The sequence below is a fragment of the Castor canadensis genome, chromosome 2 (assembly GCF_047511655.1).
Source record: "Castor canadensis chromosome 2, mCasCan1.hap1v2, whole genome shotgun sequence".
Classification (NCBI taxonomy): Eukaryota; Metazoa; Chordata; class Mammalia; order Rodentia; family Castoridae; genus Castor; species Castor canadensis.
In genome coordinates, this window is record NC_133387.1 from 141,869,686 (window position 1) to 141,894,900 (window position 25,215).

At 42.9% G+C, this 25,215-nt stretch overlaps 1 protein-coding gene and 1 non-coding gene across 4 annotated transcripts in view; both read right to left on the reverse strand.

The window, feature by feature from the left end:
• Nucleotides 1–4,961: 4,961 nt before the first annotated feature.
• The window catches only part of Leo1 (LEO1 homolog, Paf1/RNA polymerase II complex component), a 30,626-nt gene continuing 10,372 nt past the window's right edge, over nt 4,962–25,215 (reverse strand). Inside the window, exons 3-14 of one of the 3 annotated variants that reach the window (XM_020162044.2) lie at nt 24,514–24,618; nt 22,926–23,020; nt 22,099–22,244; nt 21,199–21,283; nt 18,124–18,218; nt 17,514–17,648; nt 16,377–16,512; nt 13,760–13,946; nt 12,272–12,369; nt 8,006–8,093; nt 6,958–6,964; nt 4,962–5,194 (exon numbers count right to left, since the gene is read on the reverse strand). In XM_020162044.2, the coding sequence (XP_020017633.1) occupies nt 5,122–5,194; nt 6,958–6,964; nt 8,006–8,093; nt 12,272–12,369; nt 13,760–13,946; nt 16,377–16,512; nt 17,514–17,648; nt 18,124–18,218; nt 21,199–21,283; nt 22,099–22,244; nt 22,926–23,020; nt 24,514–24,618 (1,250 nt within the window). In that variant the 3' untranslated portion in view covers nt 4,962–5,121. The remainder of the gene's footprint in view (nt 5,195–6,957; nt 6,965–8,005; nt 8,094–12,271; nt 12,370–13,759; nt 13,947–16,376; nt 16,513–17,513; nt 17,649–18,123; nt 18,219–21,198; nt 21,284–22,098; nt 22,245–22,925; nt 23,021–24,513; nt 24,619–25,215) is intronic. The other 2 variants (XM_020162041.2, XM_020162043.2) reach the window with 2 other exon arrangements.
• On the reverse strand, nt 8,781–8,887 carry LOC141421010 (U6 spliceosomal RNA). The gene has a single exon (XR_012445718.1). It is a non-coding gene; the product is annotated as a U6 spliceosomal RNA (small nuclear RNA).

A 25,215-nucleotide genomic window follows, 5' to 3' on the forward strand; every position in this document is an offset into this window, starting at 1 on the left:
CTGGGCAAAAAGATTTGCGAGACCTCATCTCAGTGGATAAGAGCTGGACCTGGTGGTCCACACCTGTCATCCCTGTGACGACAGGAGGCTTAAAATAGGAAGATCCTGGTCCAGGCCGACCTGGGCAAAAAAGTGAGACCCTGCCGGGTGCTGGTGGCTCACGCCTGTAATCCTAGATACTCAGGAGGCAGAGATCAGGAGGATAGTGGTTTGAAGCCAGCGTGGGAAATAGTTCATGAGACTGTATCTCGAAAAACCCTTCACAAAAAAGGGCTGGTGGAGTGGCTCGAGGTGTAGGCCTTGAGTTCAAGCCCCAGTACTGCAAAAATAAATAAATAAAGCAAGGCCCCATCTCCAAAATAACCAGAGCAGAAAGGGCTGGAGGAAGAGCTCAAGCAGTAGAGCACCTGCCTAGCAAGTGTGAAACCCTGAGTTCAAACCTCAGTACTGCCAAAAATTTTAAAAATCAAAACTATACAAAACACATTCTCTCTGACCACAATGCAATTAAAACAAAAATCAGTATCAGAAAGATCAATAGAAAATCTGCAAATACTTGCAAACTAATCAAAATGCTTCTATATAATCCACAAGTTAAAGAGTAAGTCTCAGGGAAAATTAGAAAATATAACTGAATAAAAACGAAAATATAACATCAGAATTTATGGGATGCAGCTAGGTATACCAGTCCTTATATAGAAATTCATAGCATTAGATATTTTGGAAAATAAGAAAGACCTCAATCAATAATCAAAGCTTCCACTTAAGAAAACAGAAAAGGGGAGGGGGGCATGACAGCGTATGCCTGTAATCCCAGGTACTTGGGAGGCACAGATAAGGGGATCACAGTCCAAGGCCAGCCCGGGCAAAAGTTTTTGACACCCTATCTCAAAAAAAATAAAATAAAAACCAACCTGGGGGCACTTGCCTAATAAGCACAAGCCTCTGGATTTACCACCCAGAATTGAAAAACAATATAAAGGCCAGGCATGGTGGACACACCTATAATCCCAGCTACTCAGGAGGTGCAGGTAGGATCATGGTCGGAGATTGCCACAAGACGTTATCTGAAAAACAAACTAAAAGCAAAACTGGTGCAGCACTTGTCTAGCAAGCATAAGGCCCTGAGTTCAATTCCTAGTAACACCAAAGAAATAAATAAAAAGAAAGAAAGAAATGCAAAGCAAGTAGAAGGAAATAATAGGAAAAAACCAACAAAACTGAAAGAAATCAATGAAACCAAAACTTGGTTCTGCAAGAAGACCTGTTACTATTTGACAAGCCTCTTACCAAAGTAAGACAGAACACAAATCACAAACACGAGAAACGACAGGGGCAACCCCTTAAAAATAAGGGAGCATCGGGGCCCTGGGTCCCTTCCCCAGCACCACCAAAATAAATTAATTTTAAAAATTAAAATTAAAACATAAAGATCTGAGTTTGTACTTCTCTTTCTGTGAGTGCTGCAGAACCCTGGGAACACCCATCCCTTGCCAGTCCTCGCAGTCACGCCTGCTGCCTAAGAAATAAGACTGGCAATCGACTGACCCCTGACCCCTGACCCCATCACACCTGCCTCCCCAAGGTGGGAACTGAGGCTGTGCTCAAACCCAACCAGTCCTGAACTCCACTGCTTTCCAACCCAGTGCAATGAGGTCGTAGTTCACTGCCCTCTTAAGAGGTCAGGGAGCTGGCTTTTTCCCTCCCTTTTTTCAGCGTCCATTAATTGTGCATAGGGACTTCACTGTGTGACCACACGTGCACACAATGTGTGCATTTCCGCTTTGAGGACTTGTTTTCCACACTACCAGTCAGGTTTCTAGTCAGGGGAGGGAAAACGCACCATCTGGGCAGACAGTACTGGAACTTAACTTTGCAGTACTGAAACTTAAACTCACGGCCTCTGATGTGATTTGAGGTCTTTCTTATTTTCCAAAATAACCATCTACTGTTAGAAATTCCTCTCTAAAGACTTACCTCGCTGCATCCCACAAATTTTAATGTTATATTTTTGTTTTTATTCCGTTATAAAATACTTCCTAGTTTTCCTTGAGACTTCCTTTCACTCATGGATCGTGTAGAAGCATTTTGATTAGTTTGCAAGTATTTCCAGATTTTCCATTTACCTTTTTGATACTGATTTCTGATTTAATTGCATTCTCTGTGGTCAGAGAATGTATTTTGTATGGTTTTGATTTTTAAAAAAGAAATTTTGGTGGTACTTGGTTTAGAATTCAGGGCTTCACGCGTGCCTGAGCCAAGCCTCCAGCCCTTTTTGCTCTGGTTATTTTGGAGATAAGGTCTCTCGCTTTTTGCAAACTCTACCATTTGAGCCACAACTCCAGACCCGAATTTAATATTTAATTGTCATTAGGTTTAAAGCTGTTGACACAGAAAGAGAACTCAAAGGGATTACCGAGATGGTAAATCCAGAAAACAACTTCCACAGCTAGGACTGACAAGCACAGGGAGGAGACGGAATCATTAAAACTTAAAATACTTACAGATAAAGCACCCCGGAGGTCAGGCGCAGTGCTGCACATCTGTAATCCCAGCACTGAGGCTGTGGCTGGAGGATCATGAGTTCAAGGCCAGTCTGAAGTACAAACTGAGACCCTGTCTCACAAAATGCAAAAACAGACAAACAAAAACACCCCACCCAGCACACACGCAACAAAAACCAAACAAGAAACTTCTACCTGAGGAGGCTCCGCTGCCCACGGCACTAGTATCCTCAGAGTCCAGTGAGGCCGGCCCCCCAAGTGTTGGTAGATCCGCAAGGTGCCTTCAGCTGCCGTAGAAGGGCCCACCCCTGCTGGGTGCAGAAGGGTTGGTGGCCCCCTCAGAGGCTGCAAGCCAACAGGAAGCCCCCAGAAAGCTCCAAGCTCAGACAGGAAGGAGCATTCTTTTCCATGCCAGCCAGGTGCCCAGCCTTCCTGCAGCGCCCCCTAACAGGGCAGCTGGCCAAGCTGAATCGAAGCCAGGTCTGTGTCACCATGGAACAGCAGCTCAGAGATGTAAGGATGGGCCCCAAGGTGGGACTAGAGCTTAAATGCTGACATGCAAGTGTCTACTAGTTAAAAAAGTCAGTGGCTCAGCAGTAAAGCACCTGTCTGGCAGGCATGAAGCCCTGGGTTCGAACCCCAGTACTGCCAATAAAAAAAGGTTGAAAAAAAAAAAAAAGGTTGAGTCAGGCACTGGTGGTTCACACCTGTAATCCTAGCTACTCAGGAAGCAGAGATCAGGAGGATCATGGTTTGAAGCCAACCCTCAGCAAATACTTTCCCAAGACTCTATCTCAAAAAAAACCATCACAAAAAGGTGTTGGCGAGGAGCTCAAGGTGTAGCCCTTAGGTCAAACCCCAGCACTGCAAAAATGAATAAATAAATAAATAAGATTGAAAAAAAATCAAGACTACATTGCCTTGGAAGAGGTGAAGGCCAAGGGAAGGCTCTTAAAAGCCAGGCATAGGAGTTTCAATTTGGTTAGCCAGGAAATAGCAAGGCATCAGTTTTGAGTTAGGAAAGTGACAGTGACTCAGGATCTTTCTGTCTTTTTGCTGCCACTTTTCTTTCTAAGCAGGCTTTAGGGTAGGCCTCGCACAACCACTTCTCCCAGACTGTACTGACAGCACCCGGAAGGAGGCAGAGAAGGCAGAGGCTGTTGATGAGGCTAGTTATGAAGAGAAAAGCATCCTGCAGCAGGCAGATGGGAACGGGTGCATTTAAAACATCTGTACACTCTTCGTTATTCTCCATCATGAAGACTCAGATTCCCGCCCGCCTTGCAGGAAGGGTTGCTAACAGGGAAGCCAGTGAGAGGGAGGCTGTGTGGTCTCGCAGGCTAGGTCACATGAGGTAGTACAAAACAAAGTAACATGGCTTTCACCTGGTGCTTGCCTGAGACGCCTTTGGGACCAGCAAACACAGGGAGAAAGCAGGGCCAGGACTGTGGTGTGGGGGGGACAATGGGACACTCATTTCACTTACAAATAAAAGGGGTGCCAAGATCTCTGTAACCAAGGTAAGCAACATTGTAAAGCAAATTCTATTTATTTGTGTGTGTGAGAGACACACACACACACACACACACACACACACACACACACACACACACACACACACACACACACACCAGGGATTGAGGATTTGTACATGCCAGGCATGCCCTCTACCACTGAGCAATGTCACCTGTAAAGCAGTATTTTTTAAAAAATCAAAATTAATGCAGAAAAAAACACGAAAAACCTTTTAAAAAGACTCCAACCCCGCCCTGCATGACTCTCCTAACTTGCTGTCAGACCCCAACTTTACTTACAATCTTGACACTGTTCATTGTATATTTTGCATTCATTCTGATTTTTTTAAAAATGCACCATACCACTATTTATCAGGTTTGTTGTGGCAGGGTAAATAACCCCTCAAAATTCAGGTGTACCCAGACCCCCGGAATGGGATTTACTTGGAAACCACACAGTATCACTGAATACAAGACCACACTGGATTAGCACGGTCAAATCCTTCCCAGGAGGGGGGCGGCCCTGCAGACACCTTGGCTTCACACTTCCAGTCTCCAGAGCTGTGAGAGAATAAATTTCCATCATTTTAGGCCACCCAATTTGCAGTACTTTGTTAGGGAAGCCTGAGGAGACTCATATGATCGCTGAGGTTATTTTTACACCATTTAAGTCCTTGCCTGGGGAGAGGTCTTGCTGTACCTCGCCCTGGTCTCAGCCCTGGTCAGGAGGCTTCTGGAGGAAATGAGCACGGGTGCAGCAGAGCGTCGGGAATTCACTAACACCTGACTCAGGGTAAAGCGTTTACAGAACCTTCTGCCTTTGGGAAAAGTACATTTTTTTGGTGGCGCTGAGCTTTGAAGTCAGGGCCTCGCACACGCTAGGCAGAAGCTCTATGGCTTGAGCCATGCCCCAGTGTAAAAGGACATTTCTTAAACACAGGGCTTTCTTTTAAATTTTTTATTACAATTAAAATTACACAAATGCAAATCAATTCATTTCGATCAAAATAACTCATGTTTACATATTTATAAAACAAGCTGTACAATAAAATACATAAAATGTTTTCTGCTTCAATCATCTTCTTCTTCCTCTTCATCACTGATCACATACTTCTTATGCTTTTTGTTTGCTTTATCCTCATCTTCTGCTTTTCTCTTTCCAGAAGGCTCACCTTCCTAAACATAGAATTTTTAAAAATCTAAAAGTCATTAGAGAACATTTCTAAGGTGGTTTATTAAAAGTAGCTCTGAGTTCACTGACCCTCTACAATCCAAGCTAGCCTCAAACTCGAGATGCTGGGATTACAGATGTGTGCCACCATGCCTGCGCTTGCTAGGCAGGTCCTCTACCACTTGAGCCAAGCCTCCAGCCCCCACAATAACTTTTAATAAGAGTTTTCAGCAGGGCTGGGGGTGTAGCTCAGTGGTACAGAGACTGACTAGTATGCTCTGGTTCTATCCCTGGGTTCAGTCCCCAGCACCACAAATTAATAACAATAATAAATAATAAATACACTAGATAAATGAAATCACTGGTCGAGTCGTGGTCTGTTTTCAAATATTCGTGCATTTGAGGCTTTTTTAAAATGGTGGTAGAGATTAAACCTAGAGGCAATTTAAAATGACAACTTTGCAGAGTTCATTAGAAGCTAGCTACAAAACCCCAACTTTACGTCCCAGCAAACTGCAAAGAAGTTGCTTACACGGAACCACTGCACAGAAAACTGGAAATGGGGTCTGCCCTGGGAAGGGTCAGGGCTCCCCCAGGAAGTTCCGCCTGTGTAAACAACCATGTGTCCTGACTGAGCAGTTCCACCACCAACCTTTGTTCTCTGTTCTTGCTGCATTTAACTCTTTTTATTATTTAAAATTAGTCATTTTAAGGATTTTTTTTTTTCTTTTTTTTTTTGCAGCATTGGGTTTGAACCCAGGGCCTTGCACTTGCTAGGCAGGCGCTCTTACCACTTGAGCCACTCTGCCAGCCCAGACTGCCAATTTTTAAAGAATATATTTGTTTGTGATATATTAAAAACTCACATCATAAAACTTTTCAAGGAAATATTTGAAGAAATTAAAGACCTTCTCTACATGATCCCTCCATTTAAAATTACTCTGTGCAATTTTTCTAAGAGAAACAAATAATTCAGGAAGTTATCTAAGAAATGATTTTTACAGATAGAATTTAAACATAGAAACATTTAAGGGTTGGAGGCACAGTTCAAGCTGTAAAGTGCCTTTCTGGCAAGCTCTAGGCCCCAAGTTTAAACCCTGTTATTGCCAAAAATATATATGTATATATGCACATATCAACATTAAAATAATACCAAACACTGAGCCAAGTACTGGTGGCTCCTGCCTATAATCCTAGCTACTTGGTAGACTAAGACTGGGAGGATCTGGTTCAAGGCCAGCCCAGACAGCCCAGCAAATAGTTTGAGACCCTATCTCCAAAATAACCAGAGCACCATGGACTGGAGGCATAGCTCAAGCAGTACAGTGCCTGCTTTGCAAGTACAAAGCCCTAAATTCAAACCCCAGTCCCACAAAAAAAAAATTTTTAAAAAGCTCATCACAATGAACAAACACTGAATACAACACTCCAGAATTGCCATTACCTAGCCTCACTAAAAATGAAATGGATGCACGAATGAGTTAAAGCTGGAGAGCTTGCTGGGACCACAGGATGCTTCCAGACGTAGATGCAAACTGGCAGTTTACAGCTTTTTTCCTGACAGTCCCCAGGGCTGGCCCCCTGAGGGAGAAGATAACATCCTGCTATGGAAGTACCACAACGAAACCCCTTTGTACAATTAATACATGTTAATTTTGTTTTTGGTGGCACTGGGGTTTGAACTCAGGGCCTCACACTTGCTAGGCAGGTGCTCTTACTGCTTGAACCCTAAAATACATGCTAATTTTAAAAAGTGAACATCTCACACCTGTTTCCTCCCTTGCTGTCCCAATTGTCTTCCCACAAACCTGGAGTGACACAGGAGGGCTCAAAGAGGAAGTTAGGAATGTACAAAAGGGATCCAGAAGTCCTCCTCCATCTACATTCCAACTGGCAGCATCAAAGTGACTCCAATAGCGATACCAGAAGATCATGTTGCCCTTAAGATGTGACAAGTGCCTATCCTTTCCCACGGCCCAGCCTGGAACAAACCCAGCTACTTCTCTCCCACCCCACACCAGCAAAGGCAGACAGCACCTCCTGGCTTTCCATTTATGTTTAACTGAGGAATCTCGCAAACATTTTAATGCAAGCACTATTTTTTTGAACATGAGTGTGTTAGAACTGTGTCTTCAGCTCTAAAATTCTTTAAGGAGATGAAATTTGAGGGAACTGCATGGTACTTCTAAAACGTGGTACAGTCTGGCTTCAGTTGCTCACATCTGTAATCCTACTCAGGAGGCAGAGATCAGGAGGATAGCAGTTTGAAGCCAACAAGACCCTATCTCGAAAAACCCTTCACCAAAATAGGGCTGGTGGAGTGGCTCTAGGTGAAGGTCCTGAGTTCAAGCCCCAGTACTGCAACAAAAAAAAAAAAACCAAAAAAAGGTAGTGCAGACGTCTTGAGGCCCTGGGACGGGGCCCAGCAGCAGCCAGGAAAGGGCTGGGCTTTCCCAAGAAGTCCAATCAGAACCAGTTCCGATCGCCTGGGGTGGAAGCTGCAATTCCACTTTGAAAATCTGCCACAACTGACTTCCTGGAAGCCCCATGGACTCCCAGCACTTAGAAAGATGTGGAATTTCCCAGGGTGACCTTCCTTTGTGAAAGTAGGCATGAGGACGCTGCCCCACTGAATGTAGCAGGACAATTCCTGTACCACGCACAAATGAAATGATGACAAAAACACTGAAGACTAAAACAAAGCTTGCTAATGAACAGAGTACAAGGTGGATGATGCAGCTGCCCAGAGGAAGAGCTGAGGGAGGAGAGACGGGAAGCAGGCATGAAACTAACTCCTACCCAGCCTTCTCAGCAGCTAAGCTCTTTGTTAAGAAGAGGCATGGTCTTCATGCCTTTCCACTGTCTCCATCCTTTCAACCTGGGCCTTTCCATTTCCCCAGTACCCTGGAAACAGAAGACCATTAGCTTAGGTTTTCTAAAGTGAGGGAGAATAAAAAGCTCTCTTTTCTGATAACTTAGATCTTGCTGAAGAAGGGACGGTAACACTTCCTGCCTAGGGACCTGTCACCATGTTTCCCAGGTTTGTCTCTGTTACTCACTATAATTTAATAACATTACCAGACAGCAAGCAGAAACCCCACAGGATACATGAGTAAAGAGACTCAGAAAAGTGAGCTGATTCACCCACCGGTGTAAAATAGGAAAGGGTAGCACCAAAAGTCAACACGCCAGCTCACTCTAATCCAGACTCACCCTTGCCGCATGCACACCAAGGTGTGCTTGTGCCATAACGTGGTTCTCTGGCATGGGAACCTGGGCTGTGAAAACTCCCCTGTACCTCAGAGACCTACCCAGGCTCCTGGCGTTTAGGTGGGTTTCGTGTGCAAAACACAGAAAGGGTCTGAGAGCAGGAAGGCCCCCTTTCTCTCTTCCACTGTCCAACTGCAGTGACAGAAGAAGAGGCAATGAGGAAGTTGGGAGGTCCAGGGAGAAGTAAAATCTGTGGTCCAGGAAGGAAAGGGACGGCAGGAAGACGTAGGAGGATATTTGGATGGGGAAGGAGTTGGGTGGGTTGTCCTGCAAATGGGAGGCCATTTGCAGGAGGCACTTTTTTTTTTTAATATATATTTTTTACATATGGAACGTTTCATGAATTTGTGTGTCATCCTTGCACAGGGGCCAGGCTCATTTTCTCTGTGTCATTCCAGTTTTAGCACATGTGCTGCTGAAGTGAGCACAGAAGGCACGTTTACGTCAGACAGTTACAATCGCCCAGCCAAGGAGACAAATATCTCATGTATCACATTTTTTGAAAAAAGAAAAAATGTCACTTGTGGGAATAAACAGAATCCCGTGGCACCTCTCAATTTTCATTCACAGTTTCTGCGTGCCAAGAAATAAGCAACATCTGCTTAAACGAGGGCTGCTGGGCTGACACTCAATACTGCAAAAGCATCATCAAGACGCAACTCATGGGATTTCCAACGAGGGTGGTGCAGAAACAGGGAACATTCTGTCTGGCTATCCAGCACAGAGTGCCATTACCAGACAGCAAGCACAAACCCCATAGGATACATGAGTAAAGAGACTCAGAAAGGTGAGCTGATTCACCCATGGGTGTAAAATAGGAAAGGGTAGCACCAAAAGTCAACAACCCAGCTGACTCTAATCCAGACTCACCCTTGTCGCATGCACACCAAGGCGCAATCAACAACCTAAGAACAGAACTCTGTCACGCGAGAAAAGAGCTCATGAAACCCAAAATGATCTTTGGGTAAGAGGAACACAACGCCCATGTCCTGCAATATGGCAGAACAATGCGTTGAACAACCTTCTCACTGAAAATACAGCAAATTAATGTGGTAGCAAGAAAATAAAGTATAATCAGTGGCCAAAAATTAAGTGAAAGGAGAGTAGAGCACCGAGGCAGGCTTCCTCCCAAGGCAGGTGCGGGCTACAGAAACAGGAATGCTGGTGTTCATGCCTCGCAGGGTGGGGAGGACAGAAGACAAAGGCCGTATGGTCACCTCCTAACCATCACCTTGGGGGTCAGGATTACAGCATATGAATTATGGGACACAAACCTTCACATAGACCCCAACTATGCCTGCTGGCTCTGTCACAATACCTTATTTGTATGCATTCTGTGGTTAAATGACTGATTTCTGAGCTCCTATTAAAGAGAATTTCTGAGATCTGGATTGATGATTCCTCCAAAGATGGTCTTTATTGGCTTCTCCCAGGTTCCTTGGGCACACGACCGCCTGGGACCACTTTAAATTATATTTTCAGCATAAAGTCTTTTTAGATTACCTGAAAAGTAATGAGTGCTGACTTGTAGTTATGAATTTGCCTGGAAATTTTTTGGTTTTGTTTTTAATCTTAAAACTGCCAATTAGTTAATAACATTTGAGATTAAAAATTGTTGCAGTCATTAGAAAAGAGGCACACAAACTGTATACTATGGACCTGATCTGAACTACAGCCTGTTGTTTTTTTAGTTTTGTTTTGTTTTTACAAGTGAAGTTTTATTGGAACCCACCCATGCTTATTCATTTAGGTATCATCCACAGCTGTTTCCTGCTACAGTGGCAAAGTTGAGTAGTTGCCACAGAAACCATACAGCTCCCAACATCTAGCTTTAAAAAGACTGCTGATTCCTTCTCAGAGAAATGGGATGAGGCTTATATCCTGGCCCACTTTACACTAGAGATAGAGCCTCCAGGGTCTGCCGTCATGCACTCAGCTTGGCCTTTTTTGGGAGCCGTATGTGACCTTTTGGGAGATGAACAGGGCAGGAGGGCAGAGCCCTCCTGGATGGAATTAGTACTTTTACAAATATAGCCAGACAGACCTGCCTTATATTTTCCAGCATGTGAGGACAGTAGAGTGTTCTATGTGAACCAGGAGACAGACCTCTACAGAGGCTGGGGCCCTGATCTTGAATTTTAGCCTCCAGAGCCGGGAGAAATACATTTCTGATGTCTACCTGCCACTGGGACCATGGCACTTTGTTATAGCAGCCTAGATGGGAAGGCAGTAAACTCAGACATGTAAGGTTTCAGAGACTGGAATTACTAGAGGTAAAAGAACACGTGATGTTTAAAATGTTTAAACACATCAAAGAAGGAACTGAAAATCTGAGTAAGCAGCACTAGTTTTAAGAATCACTGATTTTAGGGGAGGCACTGGTGGCTTACACCTATAATCCTAGCTACTTGGGAGGCAGTGATCAGGAGGATCAAAAGTATCCAACACAAAACAGGGCTGGGGGAGTGGTTCAAGTGGTAGAGTGCTTGCCCAGCAAGCATGAGGCCCTGAGTTCAAACCCCAGAACTGCCAAAAAGATTCAAAAAAGAAACTAAACCTCCAAAGGAGAAAAAAAGCTTGACGAAAGAGATGAACATCAGACACTACTAAAGAAAGATGCAGTGAACTTGGAGGATCTGGAAACCTAGGAAGCAATTGAAGAAGCTGAGAAGGTGGGAGGACCATGAGACGACCCAGTGTAGAGAGAGCCGAGACTCACTGTATAGGCCCAAGGACACCACTGGAACAAACTCCAGGAAACACAGACAGGGGCCTTGTGAAACAAGTCGGTGAAGAACACTGGCCCTGTCTGCTCCAACTTGGCAGTCCCCCCAACACCCAGCCCACGGTCACCCAGATCTGCCAAGTGTGGTGCCACCAGTGGAGCAGATCCACCCCCCTGCTAACCCTCCCTCCCTCCTCAGCAGCACCAGGTACAGGATCCGCAAGGATGAGCCACCGGACCTGCACGACCTCCCAGCCTTCCCTAGGCGCTCCTGAGCCCCACACCCCAAACCTAAAGCAATACACTCAACAACCTCTCTCAACAACAAACTAACCCCCACAACAACCACAAGAATCAGCAAAATTGAAGACATTAATAGAGATTATGTAATCTAAAAACTGAGAAAATAGAACAAAGAAAGAGCAGAGCCTCAGAGAAATGTGAGACACATTAACCCCCCCCAACTTATACATAATAAGGATACACACACAAATAAAAAAGGGGCCAGGTACCGGTGGCTCACACCTGCAATTCTAGCTACTCAAGAGGCAGAGATCAGGAAGATCGAGGTTCAAAGGCCAGCCTGGCAAATAGTTCATGCGACCCTATATCGGAAAAAACCCCTTCACGATAAAGGGCTGGGGGAGTGGCTCACAACATAGAGCACCTGCCTAGCAAGCACGAAGCACTGAGTCAAACCCTAGTACCGCCAAAAACAAACAAATAAATAAATACCAAGAATAGACAGAAAGGAGAAATATCCTCTGAATGACTTATCACTGTCTAGATCAGTGTCCTGGAGCCCTGCTTCTTTTCTTGCCAGCCTCTCCATCTACCTGGAGTGACCTGGCAGAGAGAGTTTTCCTACAACTTTCTACTCATGCTTCAGTACCCAGCAGAGAGAGGTCTCCATGCAGCCTTCCAAGACCCACCACAGCACAGGCGTCAGACCCTCCCCTGGAACACTCCGACTCCTACTGCATTTGCCTTGCTGAATTTCAGGCAACCATGTAGCAATCTGCTTCTGGTCTGTGAGCTGGCTCCTGAGTGCGAGGTAAACCTCTGGCATTGGCTACATGTAGCTTACCTCATCACTGGTGAGTTTCTTTGCCTTGAGTAGCCTTTGAGCCTTATCTTCTTCTGATCCCTCATCACTGTCTGAGGAATAGATTCTGGCTCGTTCCTCTGGAAGCAAAGGAATTCACTGAGTTACTTTCAAAGACATGAGTGATCTGTTATTCACCCTTAGCTTTTTCCTTCTGATAAATATCTTCAGTTCCCTCCATACAATGAACCCAGAAAGACAAAGTAATTTTTAAAATTTTAATTTAAAGATAAAGTTTTAAGGCCAGAATGACAGTACTTGTAATCCCCACTACTTGGAAGTGGAAATAGGAGGATTAAGGTTCCAGGCAGCACAGGCAAAGTTAGCATGAGACCCTACCTGAAAAATAAACTAAAAGCAAAAGGACTATGAATGTGGTTTAAGTGGTAGAGTGCTTGCTGGTGCAAGGTCCTGAGTTCAAATCCCAGTACCACAAAAAAGAAAAAGAAAGTGAAGTCACTTACTGAAAGTGGATGAGTGATAAAAAAAAAAAAATGACAGTAGCTTCAGGTAACATTTATTTACTCCTTGTTATGGGTAAGGCCTGGGCCAAGTATTGTAAATGTACTACATCACTCAATCTTTGAAATAGCCTCATGCTCTAAGTACTATCAGCAATAAGATGGTTTTTTTTCCTAGATGAAGTTAAAAGAGGCATGGAACCTACAAAAGTCATTCAATTAGGGCTGGCTGAGTGGTTCAAGTGATAGAGCCCTAGCAAGCATGAGGCCCCAAGTTCAAACTCCAGTACTACCAGAAAGAAAAAAAAAGTCACTCGATTAAAAAGCAGCAGAGAAAGCACATTAGAAGCCTAGAGCAAGTCCCCAGAGTTCACTTTCCAGCATGTGGTCTTCCCACCGTCTGTGGGAACCTTGGGTGAGACCCCAGAAGATGAAGTATCGAAACAGATAAATATCTTAGAAGTCAGATGATCTTGGTTCAAGAATTTACCAACTACATGTCTCTAGAGAAGTGACTGAACCTCTCAAAGTTTCAGTTTCTGCAATAAGCATTAGGTCAATAATGGGAACTACATCAAATGCTGTTTAGAAACCAAATAAGATGTGGAGTGCTTGCCTGGGATTCAGAGGTGCTGAGTAAATGTCAACCATTAGGAATTACTGACACCATGAAAGGAGGACATCTGCAAAGGACAACTCAGAGAAAAGTCAAGGAGGAAGAATGAAAGAAAGCATCAGGTGTTCTCTGAATCATTTAATTTCATGATTCTCAGTTAGTAATAAAAAAAGTTGAGAAAAGTTCCAATACAACTGGTAAACTTTCAAGCCAGAGAAGGCTGAAGCTCAAGCGACGAACTGAGAGGGGAGAAATGGCAGTTCCCCTTCCAGCTGGCCCAATGGACTATTAAATGACCAGGCCACTGCACCCCGCTCTGGACACTCACTAACACTAGTTCTTTAGCTATAAACCATCCAGTGACTTGATGTTTGGATCAAGTTGCAGACTCACCTCGAATGCCCCCTTTGTACCGGTTTTTAATGGCTGCCAGGCTGATGGACTCCTCGCCTTCCTCCTCCTCATCATAGCGATCGGGCTCCAGGTAACTGGCACTCAGCCCCCGCTGGTGCTGCTTCTCTCTCATTCGGCGCTGCTGAGACTCCCTCCGGATGGAGGCCCGCAGACGCTCTTCTTCTTTCTGTAAAGAAGCAAATGACCTGCTTGTTATGGTTTCCATGTGGTCCCAGATTTCAGGTGTTGGAAATTTAATCCCCAAAGTCATACATTCTGGTATTTAACAGACCTTTGGAGGTGATAGGTGAAAGGATTAATCAAGGGTTAATTTGTGCATTAACAGTATGATGGGTGAGCACAGCAGTGGCCTGTCACAAAAGCAAGCTTTCTCTCTTGATGTCTTGCCATGTGATGCCCTCCACCATGCTGTGACGCAACAAGAAAGCCCTCACCAGATCACCAGATGCCAGTACCATGTGCTTGGGCTTCCTAGCCACAAGAACCTTAAGCTAAATTTCTTTCTTTCTCTCTTTTTTTTTTTTTTTTTTTTTTGAGACAGTGTCTCACTATGTAGCCCAGGCTGGCCTGGAACTTCCAATCCTCTTGCCTCAGTCTTCCAAGTGCTGGTTTACAGGTATGCACCACCACACACAGCTAAATTTCTCTTCTTTATATATTACCTAGTCTGTAGAATTCAGTTATAGCAATAGAAAACAGACTAAGACAATGTCCAACTTTTTAAAAGGAACACTTTTGAAAAAACCACAACAAAATGCACTACTTTTGTGTCCAGGTGAACCCACTTTTACTTTAAGGAACATGTAACTGCCTAGTGTGGGATAACATCTATCTTGTGTCTTTAGAGAGCATCTTCTCCTTCTACACCTCTGTAAGCACACACAGGTAAAGAGGCAGAGGAATTCCATCAACCAGCCCAATCAGAACTGGTACAGGCGTGGCCTGAGAGCTGTACTGTCCTCTGTGCTGCCACACACAGCTCACAGAGAAGTGACCAGCCAGAGAAACCCACCCATGTCCAGGGGACTCCTGAAAAGGGAAGCTGTCTCTATTCATCACTGAGCTCCAGACACCTGTCCTGCTCAGGGTCCACCAAACTCCCTTAGTTCTCACATACTCCTGTTCCAGCTCTCAAACCAAAGAGCTCCCCACAGCTCCTGACGACAGGTACCTGAGGCCTGATAGGGGAAGGTCCCCAAGCCACAAGGCAGAGCCTTCATTTCCTTACACCTGTTTGGCATTCCATACCTTGGGGTTCACACAGGAAATTGTCGGGGGAGGGTGAGGCCTGCTGGCATTTCTTTGAGAGTCTTCCTCATTCAATTACTTGGTATTGTCATACACAATTCCAGTTGTAATGCTAGAAATTCCGTGCAAAAGAGCGTTTTGTTAAGTAGTAAGTGGCTTTACTGAAGTCAGAGTAAACATCACTGTCAGAACAAACTAGCTGCTGGCTCCTTGTCCACATTTCCACAGAAGCTGGGGCAGTGGAGGAGGGTGTGGGGCTCTCGGAGTGATTCATAGGGCCATTCCAATAATGCTGAGACGAATCTGCAGGTTCCTACAGCTCTACCAGCCTGCACAGAAAAGGAGGGAACAGAGCAAGAAGCAAGGTCCCTGTGCACCACTGGGCTAGGCTCTGCTGCTCTGTCTAGTTAACCTGCCTCCATGACCAAAACATAGGATAGAGGAAAAAGCAGGTGCTCAGGGCCAAACCCTCATGAGAGCCTAACGAAGAGATTAGTAAGAAAGGCCCAGAGGCAAATGGACTGTCTTAGCCTCACCGTGTCCTGCTGTACTGAGGAATGTGATTACTCACATGAGGCAGGCCAGGTAATGTGGGGGATTAGATGGAGAGAAAATACAATGGAGCTGCGCTGCTTTATTCTGCTTCTTGGAAGACCACTCACATCAGTAAAGCATACGCTATATACTCTAGGAACAACGCCCCAGAATTCAATCTGTGCCTAATTAGCAGTTATCAATTGACCTTAATAAAACACATAACCAGCCCGTTGTAACTCAGTGGTAGAGTATCTATCTAGCATGCATAAGACCCTGGGTTCAATCCCCAATACCACAAAACAAAAAACACACTACCTGGTCTTACTCTGCTAGATTCTACTGTATGCACTCTCCCATTCAAACTGCTGGTCTATTTTCTCTCTCAAACTAAATCTCTAGAATTTCCACTGCTTTTTCACATGGATTCTATATCAAATGTAGATGACTTAATGATGTTTGAAATTATTTGTGAGGGCTGGGAATGTAGCTCAGTGGTTAAGTGTTTGCCTAGCATGGACAAGGCCCTGGGTTCAATTCTCAGTGCTGAAAAAAAAAAAAGAACGAAATTATTTGTGAAATTTCAGAAATTTCAATCACCAGTTTTGTAGTTGAACTCCCAGGTCCTGGTGGGAGAGAATCCAAGCCTTTTTGTCTATTTTACCATCAATGCTACATCACTCCTTGTTTGACAAGTACTTAGGAAATTAACCCAACTCCACAGTCATGTCAGTTGGAAGGGGAAGAAATGGACCACTAAGAGACAAGAAACATATATTTTTAAAAAGTGCGGGATAAAGCTTAGCGAATGTACCTTAATCATTTCTGTGCGCTGGCATTCAGGATCACGACCAGCCATTGGTAAGATTCGAATCTTCTGAGTCTTTGAACATCTATCTGCAAGTGACAGTGTCATCTTTCTATGTGTGGCACTGTCTGTAGAGTGAGGTCTGCCAGGAGATGAACACAAAATGTCTGTTTACCAAATACATTTGTCAGCCAGTCATTCCCACATCACAAAAACAAGACTAGGTGGAGGATCATGAACTTTCTTCATTCTACAGCTCAAGAGACTTTCTTTTCTCATGAAAGTGAAAAACAGAATGCTAAGGTTAAAAAGGCTTTGTATAGCATGATCACCTTCTAGAAGCAGAAAATGGACAGGCTCAAAGAGCATTAGTTGGACCCCAGGTGCCAGATGCAAGCTTTGTTCACAAGATATTTGACTTAGTTGTCACAGCTGACCTACGAGATAATCACTACATTTTCTAGATTAGGAAACGAAAGTTGTACAAGGTCACACAGTGGAAATGGAATTCAACTAGAGCTTCATCTGATTCCAAAGCCCGTACTTTGACAATTACAATTCTCAAAAAGCTAGGTCATAACCAACATTACTGTGCCTCTCTAAAGGTAGCATTTTTCTAACGGCCTCCTATAACTAAGGAAAAGCAAACACAGCCTCTCAGTGCGACACCTCCAGTCTAGAGAAGGGCGATACCTCCCCACCTGCCCTGGCGCACTGGTCTGCTTCAGGGTCACATCCCTGCAGGAAAACTGAACTCACAGCACAAGTCAATGAGATGACCCCAGTCCTAACAGCCACCTGCCTCTCCTGATTACACCCACACTGTCACACCCTAGTTATCAGCCTCCCAGACCACTTTTACTGAAAAGAAAGGGCACAATGACCAGCAGAGACAAGGATTTTAGGCCTCTTTGCAGTTATAATAATCAGTGGAATTACCTGACATTCTGGTTTATGTAACAGTCTCACCTAAGTCAGGTTAACATGACCTGGTACCTGAGAAAGCAACTTTTTGTGTACTTGACAAAACAGCCTTTGAGAACTAGATCTTGTCCTTGGTGAACTATATTGAGGGGTTACACCAACCAGGAATCACACATTACAGAACATATTTCCAAATAGTACATTAATAAGAATAGTTACCTAAAGGTGAGTTTCGTTTTAAAGACGGCTTGTCCCTGCAGACCAGTACCTTGTCTTATAAAAAGATGATTGTGGTCGCCCTGCAGTGGGGCTTTGTACACATCAAACACTTCATTTCCTAAATGCAGGGACATGCTGGAGAGAAGAAACACTTCACATATTAAAGTCAAAAAGCTTTCACGCCCACTGAAAATGTGAACCAACTGCTGCTTTCTCTCTTTACCCAGAATTCAGAAGGACAAAAGAGAATAAAGAAGTTATGATGAGAAAAACTGACTAAATAGAAGTAATACCTGTGGTGACATCTGCTTGGCCTCTATGTTACTGGTGAAAGACAATATTCCTAAAATGTCAAATTGTAAGTACTATGCATGTGGTCAAGAGAGTGGTCTAACTTTTCCAAACTAATATGTTATAGCTAAAGAGGATGAAGACCACATTTTGGCAACTTTGATGTCGCCCACCAACTAACATTTCTCTCAGGTTTTCTATGCAATCACAGAGAGTAATTAATGGAAACCCATCCCCCACCCCCATGGTCCTAGTCCATAACTTGCTCCCTCTTAACCCATTCTGGGTATTTCAGTACTCTTCAGGTTGCTGTGCTCACCTTCCATCTGACCACTTGACTATCCGAGCATTGCTCTCTTTAATTTCATTTCCTTCTTCATCCCGGCGTATCCTCCATCGGATGGTATTTTCTACCTGTTTTAAAAACACAAGTACCTTAGGAAATTGTAGTTTGACTCTATACCTTTTTTCCTCAAGAGGCACATAATCACAGAATAAGCATCACAGGCAAGTGACAGAAAAATAGACAACACTGAACCCCTCTTACTTTAATCACCTAGAGATATTGAATAAACTAAGAACAGAGAAAAAAATATGCTTAAGTGAATGCCTGTGCTCCTAGCATCAGAATCATAAAGGAAATTCAGTGCCAGAATATTGGAGCAGATACTCAATCTGTAGTGGCCCTGGGATGTTGGAAGATAAATAAGAGGTCCAGACATGGTTGTGTATGTCTGTAAGGAGGCAGAGATCAGAAGGGGCACAGTCTGACCCGTCTAGAGAATAAAGCAAAAAAGTATGAGGTTCAAGTGGTAGAGTGCCCACCTAGCAAGCACAGGGCCTGAGTTTAAACCCCAGTACTATCAAAAGAAGAAAGAAAAGAAAAAGATACAATAAGAGCTTTGAGGGACATGAGAGATAAAAGCTTGAGCCTATGAGGTAGAACTAAGACTCTTATGTAATCCTCACACCCTGTAAAAGTGGGACCAAAACACTGCCTACTATCCCAGTACATAGGGAAGTTTGTCACATATAGGGCAGTATAAAGAAGTATCCATGAAAATCAAAGTCCCAGGTTTAAATAGGTTTACATCTTAACTTCGTATTACCTGCATGGTGGAGAAATGCTAGACAGATTTAGAAAATGAGGACCATTGTTAATGAATTTGAAAATTCACTGGGTCCTCCAGGGACATATAGCACAGTAACTGCAGGCCATTCATCACTGCTGCATCCTGGAAACCCACTAAAATGAGACTAAAGAATAAAGAAGGAAAACACTAGCAAGATGAAAAGAATGAGAATGAAGACAGCAACGAGAAGAAGCCAACATTTGGAAAAGTCACTGACAAGCCTAAGTAGGGCGGAAGACCCTGCTGCTCCATCAGTCCTAAAAGCGCCTGCTCCCGCTCCCCCTTAGGTTTTGTATCTCCACATTGTTAGCTGCTAATGTCTTTGCAACTGGGTCCTAAAGATTTGCATCTAATTGTCCCCTTTATTTATTCCTTACTAAATAAGCAATAATAAAACCAGCTGATTAAAAAAGCTCAGTAAAACGGAACAGTGCAAGTGTGGAGCACCTGCCTAGCTAAGCTTGAGGCGCTGAGTTCAAACCCCAGTACCACAAAAAACAAACAAAAAAACCCACCTTAGTTATATGCATGAATTAAGTATGATGCCATGGGCTACAGGTGTGTCTCAATTGGTAGAGCACTGGCCTAGCAAGTGTGAAGCCCTGAGTTCAACCCCCAGTACCACCCAAAAAAAGAAAGAAAAAAAATTAAAAAGAGCAGTCTATAATAAACATTTTGTACTCTGCAACAAAATGTTGATGTCTGAACTCTGATGCCTATACAGAAGTATATAATAGATATATTGATACATGCTATTACACTATAACAGAGTATATAAAAAAAGCAAAAATAAACAAGTTGATAAAAAGTAAATAAAGAAGGAACTACCACAGTAATTAACATGTATGATAGAAACAATGAAAAGCAGTAGAATAAGGCCAGAGGCATTAAAGCAGCCAAAGAAATTAATTCTGCTACCCTAAATCAACACATACACATGTTCCAAGGAAATAATATTAACAGGTAAGTCAATGGTACAGAGAGAACAGTGTCAAACGAAAACACAGTCCACATACTGTACCTATGAATTCTGTGATCTTGAGCAAATTATTGGCATTTGTTCACCTCCATTTTCTTACTAGATTAGCATTCCCACTAAAAAGAGGAATAATCAAGTCTCACTGAAGAGCTTGGGGAGCCAATGCCTTTGGGTAGAAACCATCTTTCCTCAAGGTTATTTAGGTACTTGTGGATTTACCACATATGAAGAAGATGTTTCTATTGGAAATATATAAAAATTCAGCCCCTGATTCTAAAAATGTTAGACTGCTCCTTCTTAACACTATGATTCTATGCACAGTATCCACTGGAAAAGAATTTATGAGAAACTCTTGGATTTGAATTTTTTTTTAATGCAGAGTTCCATTTTCAGTATCATGGGTTCAACTGCCTCTTGTTCCTTGGTACAACTCAGCTCTAACACATCTGTTTAACCTCCATTCTCCTTACTTACTTAAAAGAAGATTAGAAGCTGCATATTCCTATGGCTTCTCACAACCCTGTGGACAATAACTAAGGAGACCATTCAGGGAATGACGATGGAAAAAATATAAACATCAGAGGCCTTCCTGGGATTAAGAAACCAGAGTACAAGGTATCAAAGAGGAGCATGCACAGGAATTTAGTACAACAGAATTCTCTCCTAACAGTCAAGAAGAGTAGTTCAAAGAACACAAAGAAGAGAGCTATAGAGTGAGGTTTGAGGCGCTAGTAATAAGTTTTTCCTTTTGCACATGAATTATCTATAAAGAACCTGAAGGACTTACTCTTTAGGAATTTGTTAAAACTTTCACCCACAGTACATATGAAGGCAGTTCTAAATACCTGACTACAGTACTCTTACTCTGAAGGAAGTAGCCATCACTCTTTTAGAAGTAGCAAGAAAGTATTGATAGCCAGAAAACACAGAAATGATGTTTTTATAGAGAAAAGGCTACATTTTCTTCCTTAAAAATATTTCAGATTGTAAAAGACCACGGGTATGATCTTTAGCCAGCACTGCAAAAATAAACACATACATAAAATAAAATAAAATTCTGGGGCTGAGGTTGTAGCTCCATAGCACAACGCATGCTTAGCACATGGGAGGCCCTGGGTTGATCACTAGCATTAAAAAACAAAAAAAATCTGAAAAGGTAGATAATTCATTTGGTTGACAGAAAAGGAAACATCAAAAATCATTTTCAAAAGCTCAAGTCTCAAGTTAGTATCCCTAGGGTTTTTAGATATAAAAGTAAGAAGAAGTAAAGCTGGAGTGGTACCTTTAATTTTAACCTCGTTCTACCTTCTTCATCCAGCATTTCCTCATCTTCAAATTCATCTTCATAATACTGAGGGTCAAAAGGTCTACAAATTGTTTTTAAAGTAAACTATTAATCATGTTTTATAAAGACTATCACTATTACATAATTACAGATCTCAATATACAGCACTGTGTCAAAAATCATAGCATAAGCCAGATGCCAGTGGCTCACACCTGTAATCCCAGCTACTTGGGAGGCTGAGATTGGGAGGATTACAGTTCAAGGCCAGCTGGGCCAAATAGTTCCCAAGACCCCGTCTCCAAAATAATCAGAGCAGAATGGACTGAAGGTGGCTCAAGAGGTAGAGTGCCAGCTTTGCAAACGCTACTTTGCAAGCATGAAGCCCTAAGTTCAAACCCCAGTCTCATCAAAAAAAAAATTTCATAGCATAATTTTAAAAATCACAATGTATTATGTGTGTGTGTGTGTGTGTCTCTTCCAAAACAGGACACATGTGTCCTAGCTCAGAGAGTTAACTTAGTAAATAATACCAATCAGCACTGTTTATTGAGCAAAACAAAGCCATCACTTTTCTAGACGAACAATGGCTGTTGCAAGGACATCTGCAGGGTCTCCAGCAATTTCACCACTCTCAACATCAGCGTTTTTAACTAGCTACACAAGTTAATGAATGTTTTGAAGATTTTTGCTCTGTTAATTTCTATGAGAGCATGAAAGTCTCCCTTAACAGTAGTTCATACTTTCCTATCGCACGATTGATTTGATATATTTTATTCAGAAACACACAACCAATTTTTCCATTTCTGTGATTAGTCAACTCAATGTAAAGTAAGAAAAATATCAACATTCCACAAATTTCTACTCAACATCCAGAAAACTTTTCAATTGCTTCCTTACCTGGGCTCTACACTGAGAAAGTTGGGCAGTTTAACGAAATATAGGTCATTTCCTAAATCAGTGTTTACTTTAGGTATTTCTACTTCTATTCGGGTCTCAGGAATTGGCTCCTCCTCCTGCTGATCCTGAGGCAAGCCATTTCCATCCTAGAGAAGAGTCACAGGATTTTAGAGCGTTTTGGGACCTCAGTAATGCCTAGTTCCACCTCCACACTTCACTCAGGTGGGCAAGAAACACTTAGACATCACCTTGAGGCTCAATCAATCTTCAAACCCCATCACTACTCAACTACCTCCAAAACAGCTCAAGCTTGAATACATTAGACAATACCGTATCTCTTTTCTGAGAAGTCTACCTTCCAAATATTCATCAACAAAAGTATGAAATTAATCAACACTTCAGTATGAAGCCACTTTACAATCCACATAAGAGCATGAACACAGCACACACTTCTTTGCATGAACAAGAAAACCAATTTAGTCAATTGTTCTGAAACCACAGTCTTGCTCTCCTTCCACCCGAGGCATGTGACCATCACCACCTCATGCTGAGTAGTTATTTCTACACCCGCTTAGAGGCTGGAGGTGTGGTTGAAGGGGTAGCGTGCCTGCCCAGGAAGCACAAGGTCCTGAGTTCAATCCCCAGGACCACAAAAAAAAAAAAAGACAATCTACTCTACTGAGAAGCAAGAGTTTCCTACGGAATTAAGAAAGTTGCTTGTTTATTGTATTTTTATACTGCAATTCAGTTACTGACTTCCTTCATCTCTGAAACTTTTTACCATGCTTTGTCTAAGAGTCCCCTTTCCCACTGGTAATTTTACTTACCACAGGTTGTCCTGGAGTAGGTGGTTTATCTTCTCCATCACTCCCTGAAGATATGTCATCTGCACCTCCAAACAGATCCATGGTTCCACTATTATCTTCAATGCAGGAAGAGAAATGCACAGTATTAATGTCTAAGAGTCTTCAAAGTTGAACACTTTACCCTATCACTAAGGTTTCTAGACCAGCAAGAAGACCACCAAGAATACAACCCTACAACTGGCTCTCAGATTCCTGCCTCGCACATGTATGAGGAGGCAGCGCTGCACAGGAGGTTCTTCTTTCCTCTTTCATTTCTGGCATCTTTGTTCCTGTGCTTTCCTTTATTCCCCAGGAGCCCACTTGTTTCCTCCAGTGCACACACTCAAAGATGGGCTTATACACTCCATACAGGCCTTCTCTACATGCATCCTCAAGCTTCAAAATTACAAATCCAAGTCTACGCTGTCAACACAGGCAACATCAACAGTCTATACAAGCCAATAAACCAAGGTGGAGTGCTACAAATATACAAACACAAACACAGAAGGGTGGTCAGAAAGCAGACTGCTTAAATTGAGACCACAGAAGTTACAATTATTGGTAATAACATGGTGTAGGATAAAACTATAACAGCTTGTTACTCAGACAGAGTGGTGGGCAAAACCAGTGAAAAAGAAGAGGCAAAAAAGGCCAGGTTACTAAACATCATCTACATGATCAACCAACAGAACTAAACCCTCCCAAACCACTTTTGTGTACCTTCTTGATTACCTTCTTCTTAGTTCATTGTGGTTTTATGTTTTGGTTTTGCTAGTACTGGGGTTTGAATTCGGGGCCTTGTGCTTACTATGGCAGGCACTCTACCACTTGAGCCATACCCCCAGCCCTTGCTGTAATTGTTTTGTTTTGTTTTTTCTTTGTGGTACTGGGGCTTGAACTCAAGGCCTATACCTTGAGTCACTCCACCAGCCCTTTTTTGTGATGGGTTTTTCAAGATAGGGTCTCACAAACTATTTGCCTGGAGTAGTTTTGAACTGCAATCCTCCTGATCTCTGCCTTCTGAGTAGCTAGGATTACAGGCGTGAGCCACCAGTGCCCAGATTGCTATAACTTTTATACTAACACCTTCACTGCACAGTTCTTTGCTATTTACAAACAGGTATGCACATAGATGAACAGGAATATTCCTTTCATCTCTACAACAAACAAACTTAACACCAGGTTTTTTATGAACTCTTCAACTAATCCATAACTTGAAGTACCAGTTTCTTCATCTGATATTAACTTGTTAAGAACGTGAGAACAAGATACCCTGGGACTGTCATTATCAAACTGAAGCATGGACATCGTCACTTCCATCCCAACTGGAGGCTCATCCCTCAAATAATGGATCCACTCTTAACGATACACAAAGAAGCAGGTTCTTCTTCAACTGATGCAGCACAAGCAGTTTCTCCTCTCTGCACAACTCTGAGTACACTGAGTGTACACATTACACTTCTGTGGGTCATGCATTCTGGGTTTTCCTCATGCATGTTTGGGAGTACATGACATTTAAATATAGAAAGAGATATGAAAATATGCATCGTATAAGAAATAAAAGGGCTACCTTTTGGCACTTCAGTGTCACTATCTGCTTCTGAATCAGATGCAATTGTGTTCTTGCGTTTCATCCGTAAGACTTCATCTTCACTGTCACTGCCTCTTGCAGATTCTAAAAGAGTAGAATAACAAGTTCTGTGTAATTGCAGTTACATCATAGCTTTGAATTTTATGCTTTAAAAGTAATACTGAAGAAGAACTGGGATACCTCCATACAATGCAGTACCACTCAGCAATACATAGGAAAGAACTATTGACACATTGAACCATTTGGATGAATCTAAAATGCATTGTGCTAAGTGAAAGAAGCCAATCTAGTCAGGCATCGTGGCACACACCTGCAATCCCAGCACTTAAGAGGAGAGAGGAGAATCACGAGTTCAAGGCCAGCCTGGACTACATAATGAAACTCTGGCTCAAAAAAAAAAAAAAAAAAAAGTGCAGGAAAGGAAGAAGTAGCCAATCTGAAAGGCTACATACTTACTGTATGAGTCCATTTATATAATATTCTCCAAGATATAAGTACAGTGGAAGAATGGATCAGAGGTGCAAGGGTTGGAGTGAGGAAGGATGTGACCACAAAAGGGACAGTATGACAGAGTTTTTTAGGGTAACAGACCATGCTGCATCCTGTGGTGGCAGTTACACAAATCTATATATGTGTTAATGCTAATAAAACCATACACAGCGATTTTTAAAGAGGCTAGGG